Source organism: Neolamprologus brichardi, chromosome 7, assembly GCF_056152115.1.
Source record: "Neolamprologus brichardi isolate AB-2024 chromosome 7, ASM5615211v1, whole genome shotgun sequence".
Lineage (NCBI taxonomy): Eukaryota > Metazoa > Chordata > Actinopteri > Cichliformes > Cichlidae > Neolamprologus > Neolamprologus brichardi.
In genome coordinates, this window is record NC_142110.1 from 52327341 (window position 1) to 52348801 (window position 21461).

The 21461-nt window shown below is 39.2% G+C and overlaps 1 protein-coding gene across 1 annotated transcript in view; it reads right to left on the reverse strand.

Moving 5' to 3' along the window:
* lamc3 (laminin, gamma 3) overlaps positions 1 to 15840 on the reverse strand; it is a 134521-nt gene extending 118681 nt beyond the window's left edge. The window contains exons 1-2 of the mRNA XM_006796809.3: positions 15273 to 15840; positions 8113 to 8417 (exon numbers count right to left, since the gene is read on the reverse strand). Of these exons, the coding sequence (XP_006796872.2) occupies positions 8113 to 8417; positions 15273 to 15660 (693 nt within the window). The 5' untranslated portion in view covers positions 15661 to 15840. The remainder of the gene's footprint in view (positions 1 to 8112; positions 8418 to 15272) is intronic.
* Between the last annotated feature and the right edge of the window lie 5621 nt (positions 15841 to 21461).

A 21461-nucleotide genomic window follows, 5' to 3' on the forward strand; every position in this document is an offset into this window, starting at 1 on the left:
CTTGTGTACTTTTGAAATTAATTACAATCAACACAAGTAATTAGAGGCTTAAGTTGTCGAAATGAGAGTTGCACACCTGCAGCGATGACAACTCATTAAACGGTAAATAAATAAACGATTGATTTATTTAACTGGTGAAACATTGTGTAATAATCTTATTTTGCATTACTGCAATTTTCCACAGCAGTGGTCATTAATTGAATTAATTGAATCATAATGTGCATGCAGTAATAAGAACAAAGGTATTGCGCTCTACTTCACTAAGCACGGAGTAGGCATATCAGAGGAGGGGGTGGGGGAACCAGGCAGGCAAGTCGAGCTACACGGCATCACACCGTACACACGAAACATACCCCACTCTTCTGCTCACATCATATACCAAGCACACCCTCTGAATTTAAGCAGAATCTTTTTTCCCCTCTGACATGTCAGTGGCACTGTTGCCTTGCTTTGCTGCCTGCTGTTTTAATCAATCCATCGCCCCAGCATACACCTGTAGGCTCTGGTGGATATTTACTTATCACTCCCCAGGTTTTCTGTGTAGTATATTTGTGAGCTTGGAGCCTAGATGCAGAACTCTAAATGTATTCCGCTGCTGATATGAATCAATCATTTTAAATGGGAGCTGCCTGACTGCATTGATTGTGTGGAATCTTACTGGGAGATTTGGCCCAAATTAGTTTGTACACATAAAATTAATCATTAAATAAAGTGGATCATATTTTGCATACTTCCCTAGTTAAGATTTAATGCTCTGAGATACAGTAGATAACATTACAGGCTACATGAGAAAAACGGGATACTGTTAAATACAATAAACTAGTATATAAGCCGGTGCTGACATACCCATGCAAACCTAACCTGTTTTTCTTTTTACGGATGGAATCCTGTTAAGCCTTTTTACACACTAATACAATAATTGATTGATTTTTCTATTCAGCTGGTCGCAGTGGTTCCACATACACAGCACTCTGGGAATTATCACATAGATGTTGACTGAGGAAGAGACACCAGAATCAAAAGTTGCTTTTTACTGAGGCTGTTCCTCTGAGACAAGCTGTAACTGTGGACACACCTGTGAGTCAAACTTTGCAAGACAGACAGATACAAGAGTTTGTGTGTGAATGAAAACAAAACCAGTTCAATCAATAGATTTAATATACTGTATACTCATAGGCCAGCTGTTTCCCTGCACAACACAAATCTGATCAGCCAATCAGATGCTGGCAGCTCAGTATATTTAGCCATGCGGACATGATGTCAAGATGTCCTGCTGATCTTCAAACGAGCATGAAAATATGGAAGAAGTGTGATTTGAGTGACTTTGAACATGGTGGGGTTGTTTGCCCTTTAGTGTAAGCTGAGCATCATTAAATGCCACATGCATGAGTATTGTTACTGTGTCCATCCTTTTATGAACACAGTGTACCGATCTTCTGATGGCTGTTTCCAACAGGATAATGCACCATGTCACAAAGCAACAACCTGAAACTAACAAGGTGTGCCTAATAAAATGTCCAATTTCCTGAAGTCTACACATCTATATGCATCTGTGTTGGATCACACATATGGTTTGCATTCATGCTTTATAGCACATACTGTGTTATTGAAAAGTTAGGCTGTTGTTAGGTTGTGCACCTGTGCATGAAATGGATTTGAATCGGTGCATCCCATTTCATAACAATACTTTTCAAAACCACAAATGTGACCTTGTACACATGTATATCTGTTTTTAATCTTGTTTGGCATCGCAACTGAATTTTAGCATTCCTGTAGAGTTAGTTGTTGAAATTCTTCAAGATGAAACATACGATGGACCCAACAACATGCACACATTATGAGGTTGGCAAAGGATTCATTAGCTTTGCTAATGATTTCTATTTTTCCTTTTTTTATGCTTTTAACTTTCCCTCACACAACTTCTAACTGAACTCTAGTGGTCATAAAAGAAAAAAGTGTCCGCAAAAGCCTGTCTTTCTTTCACACTAGTTATAACTCTTGGACTACCTGCTTCCCATTCGTCCTTTATATAATCCTTAGTCCCTTAATTACTTAATCCCACATAATCCTTTCATGGCGAGAAAGGCATTTCTTTCTGTGTTAATTCATGAAGCTGAAAAAGTGAACTGAAAAAGTAATGCTCTTTTCACAATACCTCTTGAAAGCAGCCTGTCCTTCCAGCCTAGAGTTTAGCCTGCTATTGTCCCAGCTGCCGTAGTCAGAGTTTTATAAGAGACAGATACAGAGGCCAAAATAGCAGCACAGCGGTGAATGGCTAGTGTGAAGGGATTAATCAGTAAAAGACAGTTTAATAATTTCTAAACTAGAAAACTGGGGTGCAGCTGTGTTTTCTAGCAAGCATTGAACTTCTCTTATGCAAATAAATAAATAAATATATATAAATAAATGGTGGATCCACTGCCATAAGAAGTGAAACAAAGTAATACACACCAGGGAGGAAAGAGAGAGCGAGAGATGCAACAATGAAGCGGGAGAATAATGGGAGTATGGAGAGAAGATTCTTGTGCTTGTAGAAATATCCAGAGTGGTCTTTTTTTGACAGTGGGTTAAGAGGCTATTGCTAAGCCACAGACATATTTATTTTTTCATTCACTCTCCTTCCATTGTTGTCCTAGCGGGACAGATGGAGTGGAGTCTTTTGGAGTCCAATCCAGTTCTGTCGTCCTTTTCCTCTTTCATGCAGCTGTTTGTCATCTTACTGACAGTTGCCTGCCACACAATGTGCCGAACCTCTAACAACACTAAAGCTAATCCAATAGTGCATTTCATTTCTATTTTCACTGCAGCTAGATGCAAGGGAACCTTACATAGCAGAGATGTGGCGAGAATGTCCTTATCCTTCTCAGCGCGGCTTAGCTCGTGCTTGAGAGATGATGTGGCTTCAGTCGCTGCCTTCTACCCTCCGTCTTTTCCCAGTTTAAAATGTGATCACTCTTGAAGAAAGCAGCCTCTTTCTGCTCTGCAGGAGGTGGAACAAACATCACCCATTTAAAGAGTCTTAGTTGAGAACTGGATTTTTTTTTTTCTTTTATGGAGACAGCGCGTGGCAGAGGAAGCATGTGTGTGCTGTTGTGGAAAGAGGTGGGCACCATAATTGGATCTGAGGTGTGGTCAAACAGTTTTACAAATAGGCAGGTTTTAACAAAAAGTTTGTAACACCAACAAATGACTATGTGATTTCACAAAGATCTGCATATTTTTCACTGAGGCGGTTTTGTTTTTTTTATTTTAAAATCCAATTTGTATATATTCAAATATTCAAATCAAATGTTCCTGAAACGAGCAAGCGTGGGGGGATGAAAGCCTGCAGAAAACCATGAACTTCAACAGTGAGCTAGAAAGAAAAAAAGACCTGGATTTAGTCATGTTATGAATAAATCACCTTAAATGTCATTTGTAATGGTTGTATACTGTGAACACAACATATTGGCAGGATGAGCAACACAAATCACCCCCCACCATTCTCATGTTTAGTGTAGGTTAGGCAAGGTTAAATTGCATATCCCCCAGATATCCACACTAACTCTTCTTATTTAATGATGCGGAGGAGGACGGCTTACTTTACAGAAGTGCTAGTTTGGCTCTGTCAGGTGTATTTTCACACTAAATTTTAGGAGGAAGGTCAGATATAAGAATGTGTTATTATTATTTTCTGGAACACGTTGCACAGGACAGGAGGAGATCTGACTGCGGACTGATCTCAAGAAGCCAGACTTTTGTTGTAATGTTTTAAATGAGTAGAAGTTCCCCTTTTTCAAGGTCTTGGATATTGTGTCCTTTTTTAAAGCCCTTTTACACTGACCAGCGAATCATTCAAGTATTAAGTAAAAGGTCCTAACTTATTAATGATATGCGATACTGCAAATTTTTGTATTGATTGAATACCAAGTAAATTGAAGGCCAGTATTACCAATACAAATACTAATAGTTTTAACTTATAAAGTCAATTTATGTAGCAGAGGGCAGTGTCATGATTTCTGAGATGAATCATCATCAATTTTCTGAATTCTAATCACATTTTATTGACCACTGAATCACTGCGATTTTTACTTTCCATAGGAATCAGTTAACACCATAAAACAAGCCTTTCAGCTTTTTCTGTATTTGAAACTGGGTTTTTTTGGAGACGTGGAATGTAAATGTGTCTGTCGCTAAAGCGCTTTGGACCAACTTCAGTTGTTTAAATGGCCTGTGTATGTAATAATGAAAGAGACCTCACAGTCAACACAAAAAGGTTATTATATTCAAACATTTTTCATAGCTCGTGTTTAATTTCCAATAAAATAATGTATGAATTGTACCACATTTCAGTGGGCAGAATATATTATCTGAATGTCTGAATATAGTCTAAAGATAATTGGTCTGCTAATGTAGCAAGTATGATGACCAATAACACTTTAACATTAACTAATGCTGAAGCTCCAACATCAGTCATGATTGAAGCATTACTTTCACCAATATATAGGCTATCTGGTTATTCTCTCTGAAAGACTGTGACAGCAGGCTCTGGGTCCGTCTGAGGGATTTACTTCCTCCTCTCTTCAATTCTTTCAGTGCTTGTTCTCTTTCTAGTGGTCCTTTATGTCTTTTTATAAGTTGGTGGTGTTGAATTTCCTTCCAACACACATTGCAGTTTGCAGTTATTTAATGTATTGGTGTAAAGTGCTTCAACACGATGCTTGCATTCAAAGAAGAACTTTGAACATCCCTCAAGAAGCCTGGAGAACTATTCATTAAGACTACTGTGAAGAAAAGTGTGACTGTTTATCTTTTAGAACTGTTCCTTCTTAAGTCAGTAAAATAAAGACTTGCTTTTATTCTGTTAATGTTGTGAATCTTTGAGTAAAGAAGGGAAAGTACAGTTCCTTCTGATTAAAATCTACTATCTATACTAATTTATGTTTCCTGCTTACTTGTAAGGCCAATAGAAATAGAAAATAATGGCCTCTGAATTATTGTGGGGCTAAGTAAAATTTTGATAAGCTTGATTTAAAAAAATGCAATGTAATTTCCGTCTACATGTATGCAAATGAGTATTAAATGCAAATCCTAGTTGATATAATTAAAGGAAAAGGTTAATTTTAGCATTGCTCAGTAGAATTTGTTCACTGGAACCAGTTGTAAATGCCAAATAGCCAATGTACAACTAGCCAATATACTCTAGTATTGGGTACTGTGGATTTATTGGCCCACGTGGCACCACAATTTCTTTCCATGGCAGAAGGATGTGGTTCTTGCCATACGTGTGTCATGTGAGTATCTGCAACTCACAACTGTATTGATTTAAAGGTCGCAGAGGCCTGGAGCCTACCCTAGCTGCAATAGTTTAAGAGGTGGGGGACAGCCTGGACAGGTCGCCAGTCTGTAAAGAGCGTTAGTTTGAAGCTGAAATTCTTAATGTGTATAATAACCCAAGTTAAGGAAGGGACGGAGAAGGTGCCAGTGTTGTGAAAAACTATAAACTGGAAATGACAATCCACATATTCTCAGGTTGCTTTCGTGTTTTACACCGGTGTGTGCACGACAACAAGTGTACACAACCCATCTGTACACGAGGCCTCTCGTTCTCCATCACTGCATATTTGTGGAGGAAGGTGAACGAGCCCCACCTACAGTGAAAGTCAGGAGCATCGAAGCAGTGGGACAAGAAATTACAGCAGGATGACTTCCATCTTATAAAACTGAAGCTTTCTACACAGCAGACACAACTCCTCTCTTGGTTAGTAGTTATTTTAGTGCATCTCGGGTCTGTCTTTTCATCCTCCATTTCTCTTTACTGTTCTTGAATGTTGCGATGGAGCATCTCCCAGCTGTTAACTGTTATCTTACCTGCACTTTTGATTAAAACCGCAAGTAAGCGGGATCACATTTAATAGAGGTCCATTCTCCTCATCATTGCTCCCAGTGGTCGTTGATAAATCAATATGCAGGACATTTTTACTGGTATAGCACCCAGCTCTGTCTACAAAGTTATGAATATAAATATACATTTGTCTTTACGTGTGCTTTTGCATTAAATTTAAAATGTAAAAGTTGTATAACTTTCAGCTCACAGCTCACATTGCTTTGCATGTATATATGATTTATGTCATTTCGAGTGACTTTATGGCTTTGAGTATTTAAGGTCCAGCTAAAAAATAATAATAATAATAATAACAGTAATAATAACTCTCTCAGAATTACAGAAATAACTCACAAATTCAATGTTTTGTCATCACAGGATGCCAGGACATAAATTACTGCCTGTCAGAAAACACTGGCAACGGCAATATTAGACTCTGAGAGATAACGGTCCTCTTCTAAAAAGGGAACAAGGTCCACATTTGGTAGCTGGAGGGCTGTTGGTGAAATAAGTCACCAGTTAGTCAGCCAAGAGCCATTGATTTGTGTCCAGTTTGGGAGCATTGTGCTTTCCCCTTTACGTTTCACTTGCTTTTTGCTCTGGATTTCACTCACTGGTCTTATTAAGTACAAAACAAAAACAAAAAGAGAACTACTTGGTTACAATTAGGACAAGTTTGTGGTGAAATGCTCCATTTAACAACATTATCCCTGCAAATTAAATAACGACACTAACCCAGTATGTTAAATTTGACGCCACAGGGTCTTTCATATTTGTAACATACACGTCACCAGTGCCAATATCCAGTGTGTATCAGTGTGTGTTTGTAAGTTGGCAGTGGCTTTAGAATAAAACAAAAAACAGCTGCATACGAGTCCCCGGAAATGTTTTGCTTGAAATTTCTTTGGTTAATTTATAGGATCCACTGCTTGCCCACAGCTTACTTTCTTTCCACTATTTTCAACCACACACACATATGTTTCTTTCATATGTTCATAAATAGTATTAGTAATGTATGAAGCATATGGTTCCTTCAGTCTTGTAGGATCTCTCTGTCCTAATTAGACAGCTTAATTTATTTTGACATGATTACTTTTGTCTATTTAGAACATACAGTAATTATCAAGGCTTTCTGGTGGTCGATACTTAATAATAAAGGAATTCACCCAATGTTTTCCAACTTAAGTTGCAATATAGGAAGCATGTGAACAGATGCATGTATGAATGCATACTCATAGCACCATCAAAGCAAAAGGAGTGGCTGCATAAAGTACTTTATTTTCTCATTTTTAGATACGCTTTACTGTGCCCACCCCTCCCAGACTCGCCCACAAGAGACTTCCATTAATTCAGCACAACCCTCTCAAGGCTTCATCAATGTTAATCAGAGCTAAACATAACATTAGATTCACTTCAGCTGCTTTGAAAAAGGCTCAAAGGCATGCATATACATGCATGGCTACAGGATGTTTGTTTGTGTGAAAGTGTGTGGAGTCGAGAGGCTTTGATAAAATCAGTGCTTGAAGGGGGGGCAAGAACATTACATGCACTTATAAACTTTACATCAAGTTATGCGGTGCTGTTAACACTGTTATCACGCGAGCAGCTGTTACGTCCAGAGAAGCCTGCTGCTACTGCTTATTCTCACATTTAGATATATTCATTTCCTCTAAGAAAATTAATATGAGCAGAAGCTAGCACCCATTGTGGATTATCATCAATGTAATGTATCAAATATTTCTTTTCATGTTATATCTACGTGAATATTTGCCATTTATGATAAATATGTATTTTTGAATGCATTTTGGATTTTTATTTGTTAAAAAGTTTTTTTTCTATCACTTTGCTACAGTTTATGATTATATTAAGTAAAGAAAACAGCTGGCAATGGGTCTGATGGAGTGGTAGATTCCAGTTTTTAAATTGTGATTCAAATTGTCATAAATACATACAGAGGAGAGGCATAAGTGAGTGTCTACAGCCTCCTTAAAAGCACAGAGGCTCTGTCATGGTTTGGGTCTACAGTTGAGCAACTGGTGTTGGATATCACGTCAAAATTGATTAAATTATTTACACAGAGAAGTATAGATATTGATCCAGCATGGGATGCTATCTGATTGGCAAAAGTGACATTTTAGCATAACAATCATCCGAAACACACTGCCAATGCAGTAACAGCATATCTGGAGAACACACAATGAAACACTATCAGTCATGAATACATGTCACCCAACAAAATGCATCCTCACCTGCAACACCAAGCTTTGGTCAAAGTTGTAGGCACTGGGCCGACCTTCCAGTGTGGAGAAAGCCACGTTTCCTCCAGTGAGGGGCGAGATATCGCTGAACTCGTCTGTACATAAAGCAGTCCTTTCATCATCCCCTGGGCGAATGTAACCTTTAGCGTCTCTCTCGTAGGTCTTTCGACAAGAAGCGCTGTAATACTGGTAAGGTAACCAGGGCCCATCGTTTTCTGTACGCTTGTAGATGGCAAAGCTCTCTGGCCGACTGGTGTAGAATTTCAGTCGTATGTAGGTTATCTCAAAGGATTTCCCTGTGGAAAACAAATAAAACATGAATCAAAAGGTCTAAATGAGTACAGACGATTTCAGATTTAATTTGTGAAAAAGAAAAAAGCAATCACTGCAACTAATAGCTCGAACACAATTGAGGAGATGCAACCAGATTTTTCGTTTGACTTGCTGTTGAGGATTTAGCAAATCTGCCTGTCTTGTGCTGTATTTGTTGCATCGTAAATGAAGAAATACAAAGTGTTGGTTCAAAATACATCAACTAGATCAGCGGTCCCCAACCTTTTTTGCTCCACGGACCGGTTTAATGTCAGACAATATTTTCACGGACAGGCCTTTAAGGTGTTGCAGATAAATACAACAAAATAAAATGATTCAAGCAAGACAAAAACTGGTATATTGTAAAAATAATAATAAACATGAATTCACTGTCTAATTGTGTAACTTTATTAGCAGTGTCCTCCCGAAACGCCCTTTAATGCTCTCTGGTTGCTATGGTAACGCATAAATATTTCTTTCAAAATAAGACACACAACTACAACACGGGAAAAGACCAAGGCAAACTGAGTTAACGATAAAAACCCTGAAAGCCATAAATTTTACACCCAAGCCTCAACTCTCGCACCTCCGTACCAAACAACTCACAGACTGGTACCGGTCCATGGCCCGGGGGCTGTGTACCGCTGACCTAGATACATTTGTGATGGTATGAGAGGAAGAGGTTATAAAAGGATGCCACTAACATTTGCCCACCGGTTTGCATGCCAGAGTCAGGAGGGGATATTTTTCTTTACAGCACTTCCTGTTTAGACAACTGCAGTAGGGAGGTCAGTGATTAATGCTATAGCTCTGTCCTAATATAGAAAGCTGACATCTTCTTCCTGAATCAATGCTTCTTTTTGATTGAGGGGTGTTATTACCCCCACTGTTTACTCACTGTTGACAGTTCAAACAATAACCTTGGAGCCATATCGTGGGGGATTAACTGAGTAGACACAAAATGAAGTCATATTGAGACCAGAATGAGAAGAAGCATGTAGAAACTCTCTTAACAGTCTTCTTCAGTGCACTCTGGGGTATTTTTTCTACATCATTAGATACTAAGTCTCAATCGCTCTGCACATTCGTGGAGGGGTTCTATCCGCTGGTACAGCCGTAATGACATCTGTTGCTATTTTTCTGCCAAGTCAGAGCTAGGCATCTTTGTCTCTTGTCTCTGCAGAAATCTCTAATGGTATCATTCCTTTGGGATCTCTAAGATCATTTAGCTTTCATTTACTCACTGCGTGAGGTGAGCTCAGCCCTGCTGGGACTCGGGCAAGAGACATAAAATATGCACAATATGAAGCAATTGTTGGATATCCCCTGTGATGAAATGTAGACTAATTGCAAATGATATTTGTATGTTTTTATGCTTAATGTTTAATGATTCATGATCCATATTCACTCGGGAGTGCATTAAAATATTCATTAGTTTATGTGGGCACAGCAAAGGGATTTTTTAGTTGTTGAACTTAATTTAGCAAAGTAATATATAACAAAAGAATACCTGTCCACTGTGTACAATGCTGAAATGCATCCAAATAAGTAGCATTCTTACACTTCAGGGATGTAAAATGATCCTTTTTGTGAATAATGTGCAATTATATTTTACTCTCATGAAAAACTCTAAAAGTTATACAATATTAAGTGGTCAAAGAAGTGTATTAAAAATCATACTCCCTGAAAGTAGTGTTGTAGATATGTACTACTTGTAACTTAATACCAAGAGGGACGCTATTGAGCACTGAAAACATCAACTAGATCAGCGGTCCCCAACCTTTTTTGCGCCACGGACCGGTTTAATGTCAGACAATATTTTCACGGACAGGCCTTTAAGGTGTCGCAGCTAAATACAACAAAATAAAATGATTCAACCGAAAACTAAGTTTGCAGGGCCGGTAAAACAGCTTTGTTTGACTTTACAGAGCAGATCTAGAATCATGTGCATTAAAGATCCAGCCCAAGCTTTCAATGTTTTCTCCAGATACACAAACGCACCGTGGATATTTTGACAATGTTTACTGAGAGTAAGCGTCGTATGCTGGAGAAGTTCAATGTCTGACTTGTTCTGACTCATCCATGTCAACTTGACACAGCTACTCTCATCTGCCCAGACTAAACCCAACACAAGCACTGTAGACTGTTTACATTCTGTTTACTCTCCGAGCGGAGATTTTTGAAATCAACAATCAAACGTGGGAGTGGATTTGTCCTCTGATCACGCTATATCTCAGAGTTTGAGACCAATTCTTACTCTGTGACAGGATTACGTGTCCTATGTGAGCCGATGCTCAGGCTGTGAAGGCGTCACGCCGAACGAGGCAGACTTTTATCGTTGTTTTACATCAGAAACAGGATGTTGCTTTTCTTTCACTGCGCTGAATGAGAACCAGCTGCAGACATCAGTGGGTGCTGTTAGAATGTGTGTGTGTGTGTGTGTGTTTGTGTGGCTCATCCAGTCTTTGTGGGAAAAAACCTGACCCCAATTCCTTACCAGCAAACTGCCTGGCATTTTTTTTCTTTTCCACCCCTTCTTCCTCATTATGTTTTGTTTACTCCCCTTGAAGCAGCCCGACTCCCCCTTTCCTCTTAACTCTTCCACAGACCCGGTCTGACCTGGCTGCAGTGTGTGTCCCTGCGTCCTACTGCTGTGTTTATCATTGCCGCATTTGCCTGCGTTCCCTTCAGAGAGCGCTTGTTTTGTTTGGAGAGGCAGAGGGAAACAGTGATGTCTAAAGAACCCCCCGCCAACAACCCAGATGGATCACACAGTTTTCATGTGAACCAAAAGTATGCCACGCATACAAAATTTAGGGATGTTCAGTTACATAAAAGTGTGTGATGTGAAAACTTAGTCATCATTCACTTAGGAATACAGTGTCAGGATGGAAGCATCAAAGCCGCCGGGTATAGGAAAACAAAGTTGGCAGATAGGGCAGTGGGAGCAAAGGTCAGTTCGGTCTCAGGGAGACAGACTTGTAGGTGCTGGAATAGTTAGAAGAATAACAAACTCTCCAATAACAAAGAAAATACCTTTGCAGCAGCAGGAGCACTGCCACCTTTTTCCAGGAAAAGAACTAGCCAGAAAATATAAACAACAAAGCCTCAAAGCACAGTCAGACATCTGCTTGCTATTGGAAATCAATACTCTCCATTTGATTGAGGTACTTCCTGTTTTCAGAGCACGTGATGTAACCGCTCATCTGTGCGCTGACATTTTCAACTTCTCTCATCATTTTTGTCCTTGTCTCTTTTTTCTTTGAAACACAACTTTCTGACAGGGATCACTCATCTTCCCTCTCCTGCATAGGTAGGGGAAGATTGGGGGATAAAGAAAATGTATGTGTGAACAAGTAAAAGCCTTCCCTGAATGCTATCAGCCCAAATAAACCTCTGCTACAAACATACTATAGATACATGTTACAGACTATACACACTGAGAATATAGTTGGATAGATTTTACTCAAGTTCAGAAAACAATCCGTGCATTCCTCTTTTTACCAAGTGAACCAAAGCCCTCACTCCCAGGCAGGCTAGGGCAGGCAAGTGGACACTGGCAGGCACTTCTCCAATAAACTTGTAGCCCCAAACTGAGAATTTAGTCAAGCTATCTCCATTATAAAATATTTGATCTGCTGCTCGACCTCTGTATTTATTCTATTTGTTTATTGATAATATAGATAGCCTTCCAGTAGCTGTACATTAAAGCAATACATTATAAAATAGTAGGGCACAAACCAGAAGGTGAGGGCTTAGGGAATGTTTTAATAAGGTATTGTGTCAGAGTGAACTAACTCTGTTATGTATACATATTTCTGGGAATACGTCTCTCAAGGTTATTGAGAAGAATATTTAGAATATTTAAATCAAACATGAAAACTGATTTATTAACATTTGCAACAATCAAATTACATGTTTAACACAAAACAGAGCATGTCTACGAGAGGCCAAACGGAGTGCAACTTAAGAAAACGCCAGCAATAAGAAAAACGGTGCAAAAGCACACAAAACACAACGGAAATAGGAAAAACGACAACGGAAATAGGAAAAAACACAAGGGAAGTGTTTCTGGGGAGACAATAACCCGATGGACCAGTTGCAGGAACCCCAAACATGGTAGGCATGATTTATCATGATTCATCTAATACTGATGATGGTATTTTTAGGCTAAAAGTTAGGCTAACACGCTTGCCTTTCATCTTTTCTTTCCTCACAATTGCAATTCTTAGCATATTTTGGTTCCTGCAACTGGTCCGTCAGGTTATTGTCTCCCCAGAAACACTTCCCTTGTGCTTTTGGAAATCTGTTTTTTCCTATTTCTGTTTTTGTTTTTCCTATTTCTGTTTTCTTTTTTCCTATTTCTGTTTTCTTTTTCCCTATTTCCATTGTCGTTTTTCTTACTTCTGTTGTGTTTTGTGTGCTTTTGCAGCGTTTTTCTTATTGCTAGTGTTTTCTTAGGTTGCAGTCCGTGTGGCCTCTCAGGGCCACCGTACATGCAGTGTTGCCAACTTAGCGACTGCATGTCGCTATATTTAGTGAGTTTTCAGACCCCCTTAGCGACTTTTTTCTAAAAAGCGACTAGCAACAAATCTGGAAACATTTTCTGGTGTTATTGGAGACTTATTTATCTTTTGCATTGTTATTAATAAACAGAGAAATTCAAATCTACAAACCCAATGTCGGACATAACAGAAAAAAGCAAAAAGCACTTGCTTGTCATTTTGTTGGAACAAAAAAGGCATTTGAATAAATTCCACCATTTGCTTCTTTGAATGACGTTTGTTTTATAAAAATAAAACCCAGAGGAGATTTCTAGCAATGCCATTCTACTGAAATTGGCAACAATGTAATTAGAGTGTTTTTGTGAGATAGTTCCCATTTAATTTGAGTGAACTGAGTGGAACTGCAAAAATAATCATTTACACCTGCTTTTAACTCCAAAATGGCATAGAAAAAATCAACAAAGACGTGAAAAAAACCAATTGTATTTTTTTTCCTACTTTTAGCATCTAAAAAGTATCAACTTTTCCTAAAGTTGACTTTGTGAAGTATGAGTTTCAGTTGCTAGGTATAGCTTAACTGGAATACAGACAGATCTCATTTTAGTATTCAGGACCATTGTCATTTTCAGGACTATTGTTAGCTGTGTAGGCTGATTTGTTGTGGGTGTGCTGTCTTGTTAACAACCTGCCTATGGCATAATATAGGAAGAAGACACTGCTGACTTCTCTTCATTTGGGAAAAAACAATTTTGTGTGTTTGGACTGTTTCTGTATTTTTTGCAGGCAGAATAAAGCCAAAAGAGGGGAGATCAGGAAATCTCTCTGTTCAGACTTTGAATCAAATGTTCTTAATATAATGCTCTGCATAAAAAGTAATTAAAAATCAGTGTTAAAATCGACATTATAAGAAATAAGCTAAATATTTTTCCTGGGTATGTCAAATACATATACGAACCATCTTGGTGATAAGAGACCTTTAATTGCAGAAAGGCACACAAGCCCAGCTCAAAAAAATAAATGGAACGGGGAAAATAATTGCATAAAAAGATTTGTATTAATGCGTTTTAACTGTAATCGCCACATTTTAATTCAGTTATAGTGACAAATGTGCTGTGCTGCTTATTTCAGCAGTTTTGCACAGCATGGTAATGGGATAATGATGTTAATGGCTGGAGTGAGAAATGTCAAATGTGTTCACAGTGCACAAAATGTGCGTCAGAAGCATTTTTTCAGGGGGAAAGAGGACACAAAGAAGGCAATTTAAAACAAAAACAGAACAAAAAAAATATGATTTAACTTGTGTGTCTGATTTGCTGAAAAAGTCCCAGGTAATGCAAATTAATTTACCTTCCTGACAAATATCTTTTGCCTTCCAAATATGATTCATTGAATGCCTCGCTAACTTCCCGTGTCCCTCTTCTTGTTATTCTTATTATTATAAGCTACTTATTGCCTACAGTTTCTCTAAAAAACACATGATGGCTTCAGTTTCATTCATAGTCAGTTCTATATTTGCTGCAAAACTGCGAATTTAACCTGTAGCAGAAGATTAATGCTAATTTGTAATGACACCATGTGAAAGTGTGGATGTCAAGTTAAAAAAAAAAGGTTATATAACAGCCCGATTTGTTTTTAATACTATCTATGAAGGCTGCGTGATGTGGTGCTATCAAAGTTTGATTCTGGGCCAAATCATATTCTTAAAATAAGTTCAGTGGCAGCCAGAATTGAATGGGTTCATACTCCATGACAGCATGTGGACTAAATTAACGATACTGTGAGCCTGAAGACCATTACTTGGTGCCTGTTTATGCATGTCAGATGCAACTGTAGGTTATCTTCATGTAAAATCTCACCAAATTCTCAGACACGCTCTTGTGAAAGTGTCCTCACTGAAATACCAGAAGTCTAAGCTATGTCTGGGCCAAAGTGTTAACCTCCGACTCAAGGCGGCCTAACAAAAATCATGTGTTCTGCAGCACATCTGTGTTGGATTAAAGATTTCTCCATCAAAGGCCTTGCAATACACAGAATAATGCATGAAGATATGGGTGTCCAGAAACCTAAAAAGCTGATGGTATCAAATTTCAGTGTGCAAAAAAAAAAATCCCTAACATGTACTGTATTTCTGTGAAATTCACACCAGACTGGAGTCTATCTGCAGTCTGTAGAGGCTCAGATCATCAAAACAACAAATGCGGTGCCGTATTATATACATATTTATACACAACATTAGTATAACAGAGACTATAAGTGAACTCTAGACATAGCTATTAGACCAAAGTAACGTAAAGACAGATACTTAAATTAAGTGTTCAGGATGTGTGCTCTTACCGAGGTGAAGGGTGAGGTTCACGGAGTTGGGATATTGGATACGAAAGTACATGGACTGACTTTGCCACCACGTGGGCTCCTCATTCCGGTGGAAGTCTGTCAGGAGGCTGGTATTGTGGCTCAGGTATGGATCTGAGGCATCACAGATGTGGCATGAATGAGTTGACCCCGTCTGCATGCAGTAGTCCTCAGGTGGAGAACCACACACATTGGAAGCCACCACCGTGCGACTGAAGGCAATATTCTCAAACTTGGGCATACAGCTGCTTGGCACACCCTCCTCATCATAACAGGAGTCCATAGCAGCCCAAACAAAAAGGTGTAAGTGCAGATGAAGGGAGAGCAGAAGGGCAAAGACAAAAGGTCTCACAGTAAATGATGTATCCATGTCTACAGCAGTTACATTTACATTCCACAATCAAACATCCACACTATGTTTTGACAAAGTGATCCATACACATGAAGACCCTGATTTGAGAAAACAATCCAAGAATAGGAAATAGGTCCAGCTCAAAAGTTTCTTTGTCTGCTCTTTGTGGTGTGCCTCTGTTAGATCTCCCACATATGTTCTCCCTCTGTGGAGTGGAAGTTTATGCAGGAACTTCTCACATCGGGAGCAGCGTGAGGCAGAGGAGGGACAGGGGTGGGGGCTTGAGGATCAAACGGTTCATATAACTTCTCCACCTGCTGGTCGATAGACACATTACACCGTGACCAGCTTTAGATTCTGAGTGGATATGAGTGAAAAAATATCATCTGAAAGGAAGACACATTCAACATCCATTTAAATATTGCAGCACCGAGGTTTTTCCACCACCGAGTAAAAAATGTACCTGGCAGTTGGCCCCACAGCGGGGCATTGTGATAAATGCTGACTGTAGTGATTCACAGTGGAAGACTGAAGGTGCTGAAACTGTCTGGAAAATTTCAGCCGGCACGGGTCATCTTCATAAAGGGATGTTGCTCAGGGGAGTTCTGCGACCTAAAGGGGCAATTTATTTTAAAAAAAGAAGAGTGAAAGAGCTACATTGCTTTTTCTGCGGGATCCTCTCGAGACCCAGCCATTATGAAGAGTGAAAAGTGGTTTGCGTATCTTTGTAATTCACGCTGACTGCTCAGGCTACTATAAAACATCCATCAGCGTTTGATGTCACTCAACCAGCAACCTCGAGGCCGATAGCTAATAACTCAACAACTCTGTTGTCTTGTCCGAATACAATCACATGAACCACAAGAGCTAAAATACAAAACTTTAGTCATCACACCAGTGGGTGACATCACCCACTTTTGCATACATCAAAGCCTTGTATTAACAGTCTACATCCTATGAAGTTGCCTAGATAGCTATAAGATGATAATGCATGATATCTTTGCTCTTAACACTAACTTGAATCATCAATGTTCAATTTTCCGAAGGGATTGCAATTGAGGTACAACATAAGTACCCAGCAAAGAAATGTTTGTTTTAGTTATTATTATTATTATTATTATTAGAAACCTACAGAGAAGGACGTGGTAGATTTTCAACACTTTCTTTGCTGTTACTAATTGGATCATTTGCTGAGGTTTGTACATACTTGACCTGTGGGAAGATCTGTGAGAACCTGTAAAAAGGGCGTAGAATAGCCAAGGCCAGAGATGACCCACACAGACACTTGAGAGGCATATTCATCTCCAAGATCGCAATGTGCAGATTTCAAGCTGGTGTTGTTGGTGAGTCAGACATAAACATGTGACTAGTGTGTTTCCACTGTATGGCTGATATTGCTCTCAAACCTCTACAGACACCTATGTGTAAACTGTGATTCCAGTCAGTGGTTGTACTCAAACTATCTAACCAACAGTTCTGCACCGTTACTCAGTTTTGTCTAACCTAGATTTCTATATGTATGCAGTCTTTGTTTATGTACAGAATAGAATAGTTACATCGGACATAGACCAGTTAGTGGACATCAACAGGAGATTTCATTGCATTGATTCACCATCAAACTAACAACATAATTAAATCTAAAGTCATAAAATCTAAAATTCATCTGAGATATAAACATGAAAGAATAGAACTAATTTATAACAGTCCATGAGCAGGTACAGAAATGTGTATATATGGAGAAAGAGGAGAGGGGGAGTGGTTGCTGCGGGTTACTGAGAGTTAGTTTTATGAATGTCATTAAATTATTATTTGTAATTTCAGTTTAAAATATATACCTTATACAATACAAACTGTATATACTATAGTACACAGTACATAAAACTATCAGGGATACAAAAATGTCATGGATGGTTCCATTATGGCAACATTTTTCAATTTTATTTTCAAGAGAAGCTGTCAATGTGTGTGAAAATTTCAAAACAAACTCTGCAGGATCCTCAGGTTTATTGAAATGCTCAGAATGATGCTCTACAGGCTGTCATCTCGCTAACCAGAGCCTCAAATGGGAATGGCCAAGACCCACGACTGACAAGTGCAACAAGTGTTTGTGGAGAGACGCAACCAAATAATGCATAATGGCATATCCTCTGCTCTAATCCTCTTTCTGTCAATGACTTTACTAATTCTGAATTCCATTTGAAGTGTGCAACAATCATCTGGAAGCCGGTGAAGGATTAAAGTGACACAACTGTTAAAATCATGAAAGGATAAATGTTGACATGGGAGTCTTTGAAATCAAGAAGAAGATGGATAAAAAGACAACAAAAGGAAAGTGCCATTAGCATGAAACAGAGCGAGACAGGTAGCGTCTACAGATGTGCTAAGATTCTGTACATTTATGGAATTTATGGCAATGTCTTCTCCTATCTTGTTGTGATTGCCTTGATTTATCGAGGCTCTGTCAGTACCCAGGCGAGGACGTTGTAAAAGGGACCGCATCAATTTGCAGTGAAATCCTCGGCAGGATTTGGAAGAAAGTAAGCCCGACTTCAAATCTGCTCGAATTCACGTGGATCAGCCATGTAATGAAGAAACTAGCACCTCTGCACACAGACAATAAATTCATCCAGGCACAGTAGTTCACCATCGCTGATGAGTATGAGAAAAGACAACTTTTTCAGGGGATACAAGTATATCTAAATTAACTTACAATATGCACCAAGAGGAGTGTTTGAGCCAAACAAGAAAGGCAGATGTGTAAAACTGTTGTGCTACAGCAGAAACCCATGCGGTAGCGCAGAGATACAAATGAGTTTGCATGTGTAGTTCTGTTGAATCTGGATGATACTTCACACTCATCTGCAGAGAACAATCTTTTAAAACAATCAGCCAACCGAGTCTTATTCTTGACTTCAAAATTGTGGCGACAATTTCAGATGGCTGAACAAACTCAGCGTGTGGCCCGCGCAAACTTGGCAGAAACTCTGCAAAGCACCTGAGGGAATACTATTGCCTGGGACCCCCTGCTGCTTTGCAACCATTCAGACAAGTCTACCTCAAGCTTTCCTGTGACACAGAGGGAAAAAAAAAGAAAAGACAGACCGCGCTTGCAGCATACGGTATTCTACTTGTCAAAATCACTCAGCTGAGTTCATTCAAACAATTTCGATTTGAAAGTTCCACGTCAATTACAAGCGGGAGGATGCAAATACAGGCATGTACATTGTGTACACAGCCTTTATGACTTTCTTTTTCTCTGTGTCAGTGTGACAGCTGCATCGCCAAGGAACTGCTTTAGAAAACACTCTCTTGTCACTTCCATTCCGGGTCCCGAAAAGCCAGATATCACAAAGATATGATGTAAGCTGACACATCTGGATGGCTTGGATAAGTTTTAGCTGTCATCTGTCATATTAGAGTCCCTTTGAATCCATGGCTAAGCTGCTGATTGGACAAAACGTTTGAATGTCATCAGATAGGCGACGCCTTTTCTGAGAGTGAATTTGGACAGACTGTGAATTTCAAACAGAATATGTATTAAATGACATTATTGCCAATCTGTTCAAACAACTGACAGATTTTCTTCTCATCTTTTTTTGCCGTGTCTGCTTTAACTCCTTCTGTTTTTGCCAGTGCTTTCCCTCATCCCATGTAATACAGTACTTCAAACTCCACTTTGCCCTCCTACATTATCTACTCCTCCTATTCTCTGTGCATCATTCTCACCTCCCCCTCTCTCAGTGCCACAGATCCTTTAGCCCCCACCTGCCACCCACCTCTTTCATGCTGCAGATTGGTGCAGCTGGCTGTCATGATGTGAGGCTTGCTGCACCGACACTAGCAGGTATGGCCTCCTTTTTATGATGACACAATGTTGTAGTGATGAGTTACGCTTTCAAACAGTGATTTGATGTCACAGCTGTCAGCGCTTCACTTAGCAATGCAGGAGCTGGCTGCCATATCCCCGCAGGGAATGCGTTATCTGAAAAACTAATGAGCGCTGCACATCATCACAAAAAATTTCCTGACATTACACGCATTTAAGAAAGTCCTTTCCCAGCCTCACAAAAATATATTACCTTTGCGGTATGCATAACAGGGCTGTTTATATGGCACGATGTTTGGTTAACAGTACTGTGACCCAAACAGATAAATCTGGGAAGTTGAACTTAATGTATTGTTTTGCAATTTTTACCATATTTTTCTTTCAACATGATTAATTATCTTTCCTGTGGCACAGGAATACAAACAGTAGCAGCAACATAAACTGTCTCATCTGTGCAATGTGCTGCGTGCAACTATAACATTTAACATTTGACAACTTAGCTTGTAACACAAAGGCGGGAACCCTGCATAGGGAAAAGCAGGAGTACCTGGAGAGAATCCACACAAACACGGGGGAAACATGCAAACTCCACACACAAAGGCCCTGGTAAGGTGGTGGAGTTGAACTCAGGACCTTCTTGCTGCAAGGCAACAATGCTAACCACCAATATTAAATTAACTAAGATCTGAACATCGAAAATGGTTTTCTTCATGTGTGCTCTACAGGATAAAACTCTGGACTGGAGAGTGTAGTATATATAAAAGATGGAGGCAGCTGTGAAACTGTTTCCATTGGTTTTGTAAAACCCAGCATTGTCAACATAAGATCATATTTATTTTTGTTGATGCTCTTAATGATGTAGAGTCATTATAGATTTCCGCTAATTCTAGCAAGCTAGTTAGCTAGTTTAGGCACAGTGAGCCATATTGTTACAACAACATGGAGATGAAAAGTGTAGGTCAGGGAGTTGGTCTAATGACGTGACACTCAGCTGACAGCTACCAGTTAGACTGTGCTGGCATAATGTAACTCGATGTGGCAACACCCCTAAATTTAATAGGTTGGTTAGTACATATTAATTTTAAAGATATTAACTGCTTGGTTGGTGCTGCATGGCATTGCTTCCCGTCATGGCATGGGAGTACTTGCTCATTAATAAAACACATCCTACAGCCTGCACATGATGCATGTTGCATGATACATTTCAAGCAGAAAGTCAGAATTTATGAGTTCCCAGTCGAAAATCCAACTTGGAATGTCCCCTTTAGTCAGAATTCTAACTCTGAAAATTGGAGTAGCCCCATCAAACCTTACTTAACAATCCAAGATAGTGGCACTTCAAGTAACTACTAGTAAAACTGTAACTTGCAATTCATACTACATAGTACATGCAGTGTTGTCTTGAAGTTACAGAAATGCTCTTCGTGTTAGACTGGTACAGCGCCGACATGGCGTCCGTGGCCTGTGTGAAGACACATCAAATGTAGCAGACTTTAATTTATACTTAAGGTGATGGAGTGGATTGCATTCAGTCTTCAAAAGAATTTAAATTGATAAGTTGTGAAAAAAAATATTCCACAGAGTGACTAATCGACATAGACCATTTCCTTTAACGGCCTGTAAACATGTTTATGTCTGTTTTAAATTTGGAAGTCTGTGGGGACTAACTTGCCAGAGTCAACTTAAAGTAACTAATAGTAAGTAAGTCTTGGCGTTATGTTTCACTTGTGCAGCATGCTGCCTGTTCACACTTGTGGTGCTTAGAAATCTGTTGAGATTTAAATGTCAGAATTTCCACAAACCGATAACACAAAATCAGGAAATAAGTCATGATTTGGAAAACGTCTTCTAGCTGATTCATGGAGGGGTGGGATGAGTTGTTAAACACTGCAATCATTTTCAGACAGTCTTTAATGAGAAGCATTTGTAGTGCTGCACTCAGTTGTTTACATAAAAAGTGACAGAAAGAGACCTGCAGGGAGAAGTTCGAACC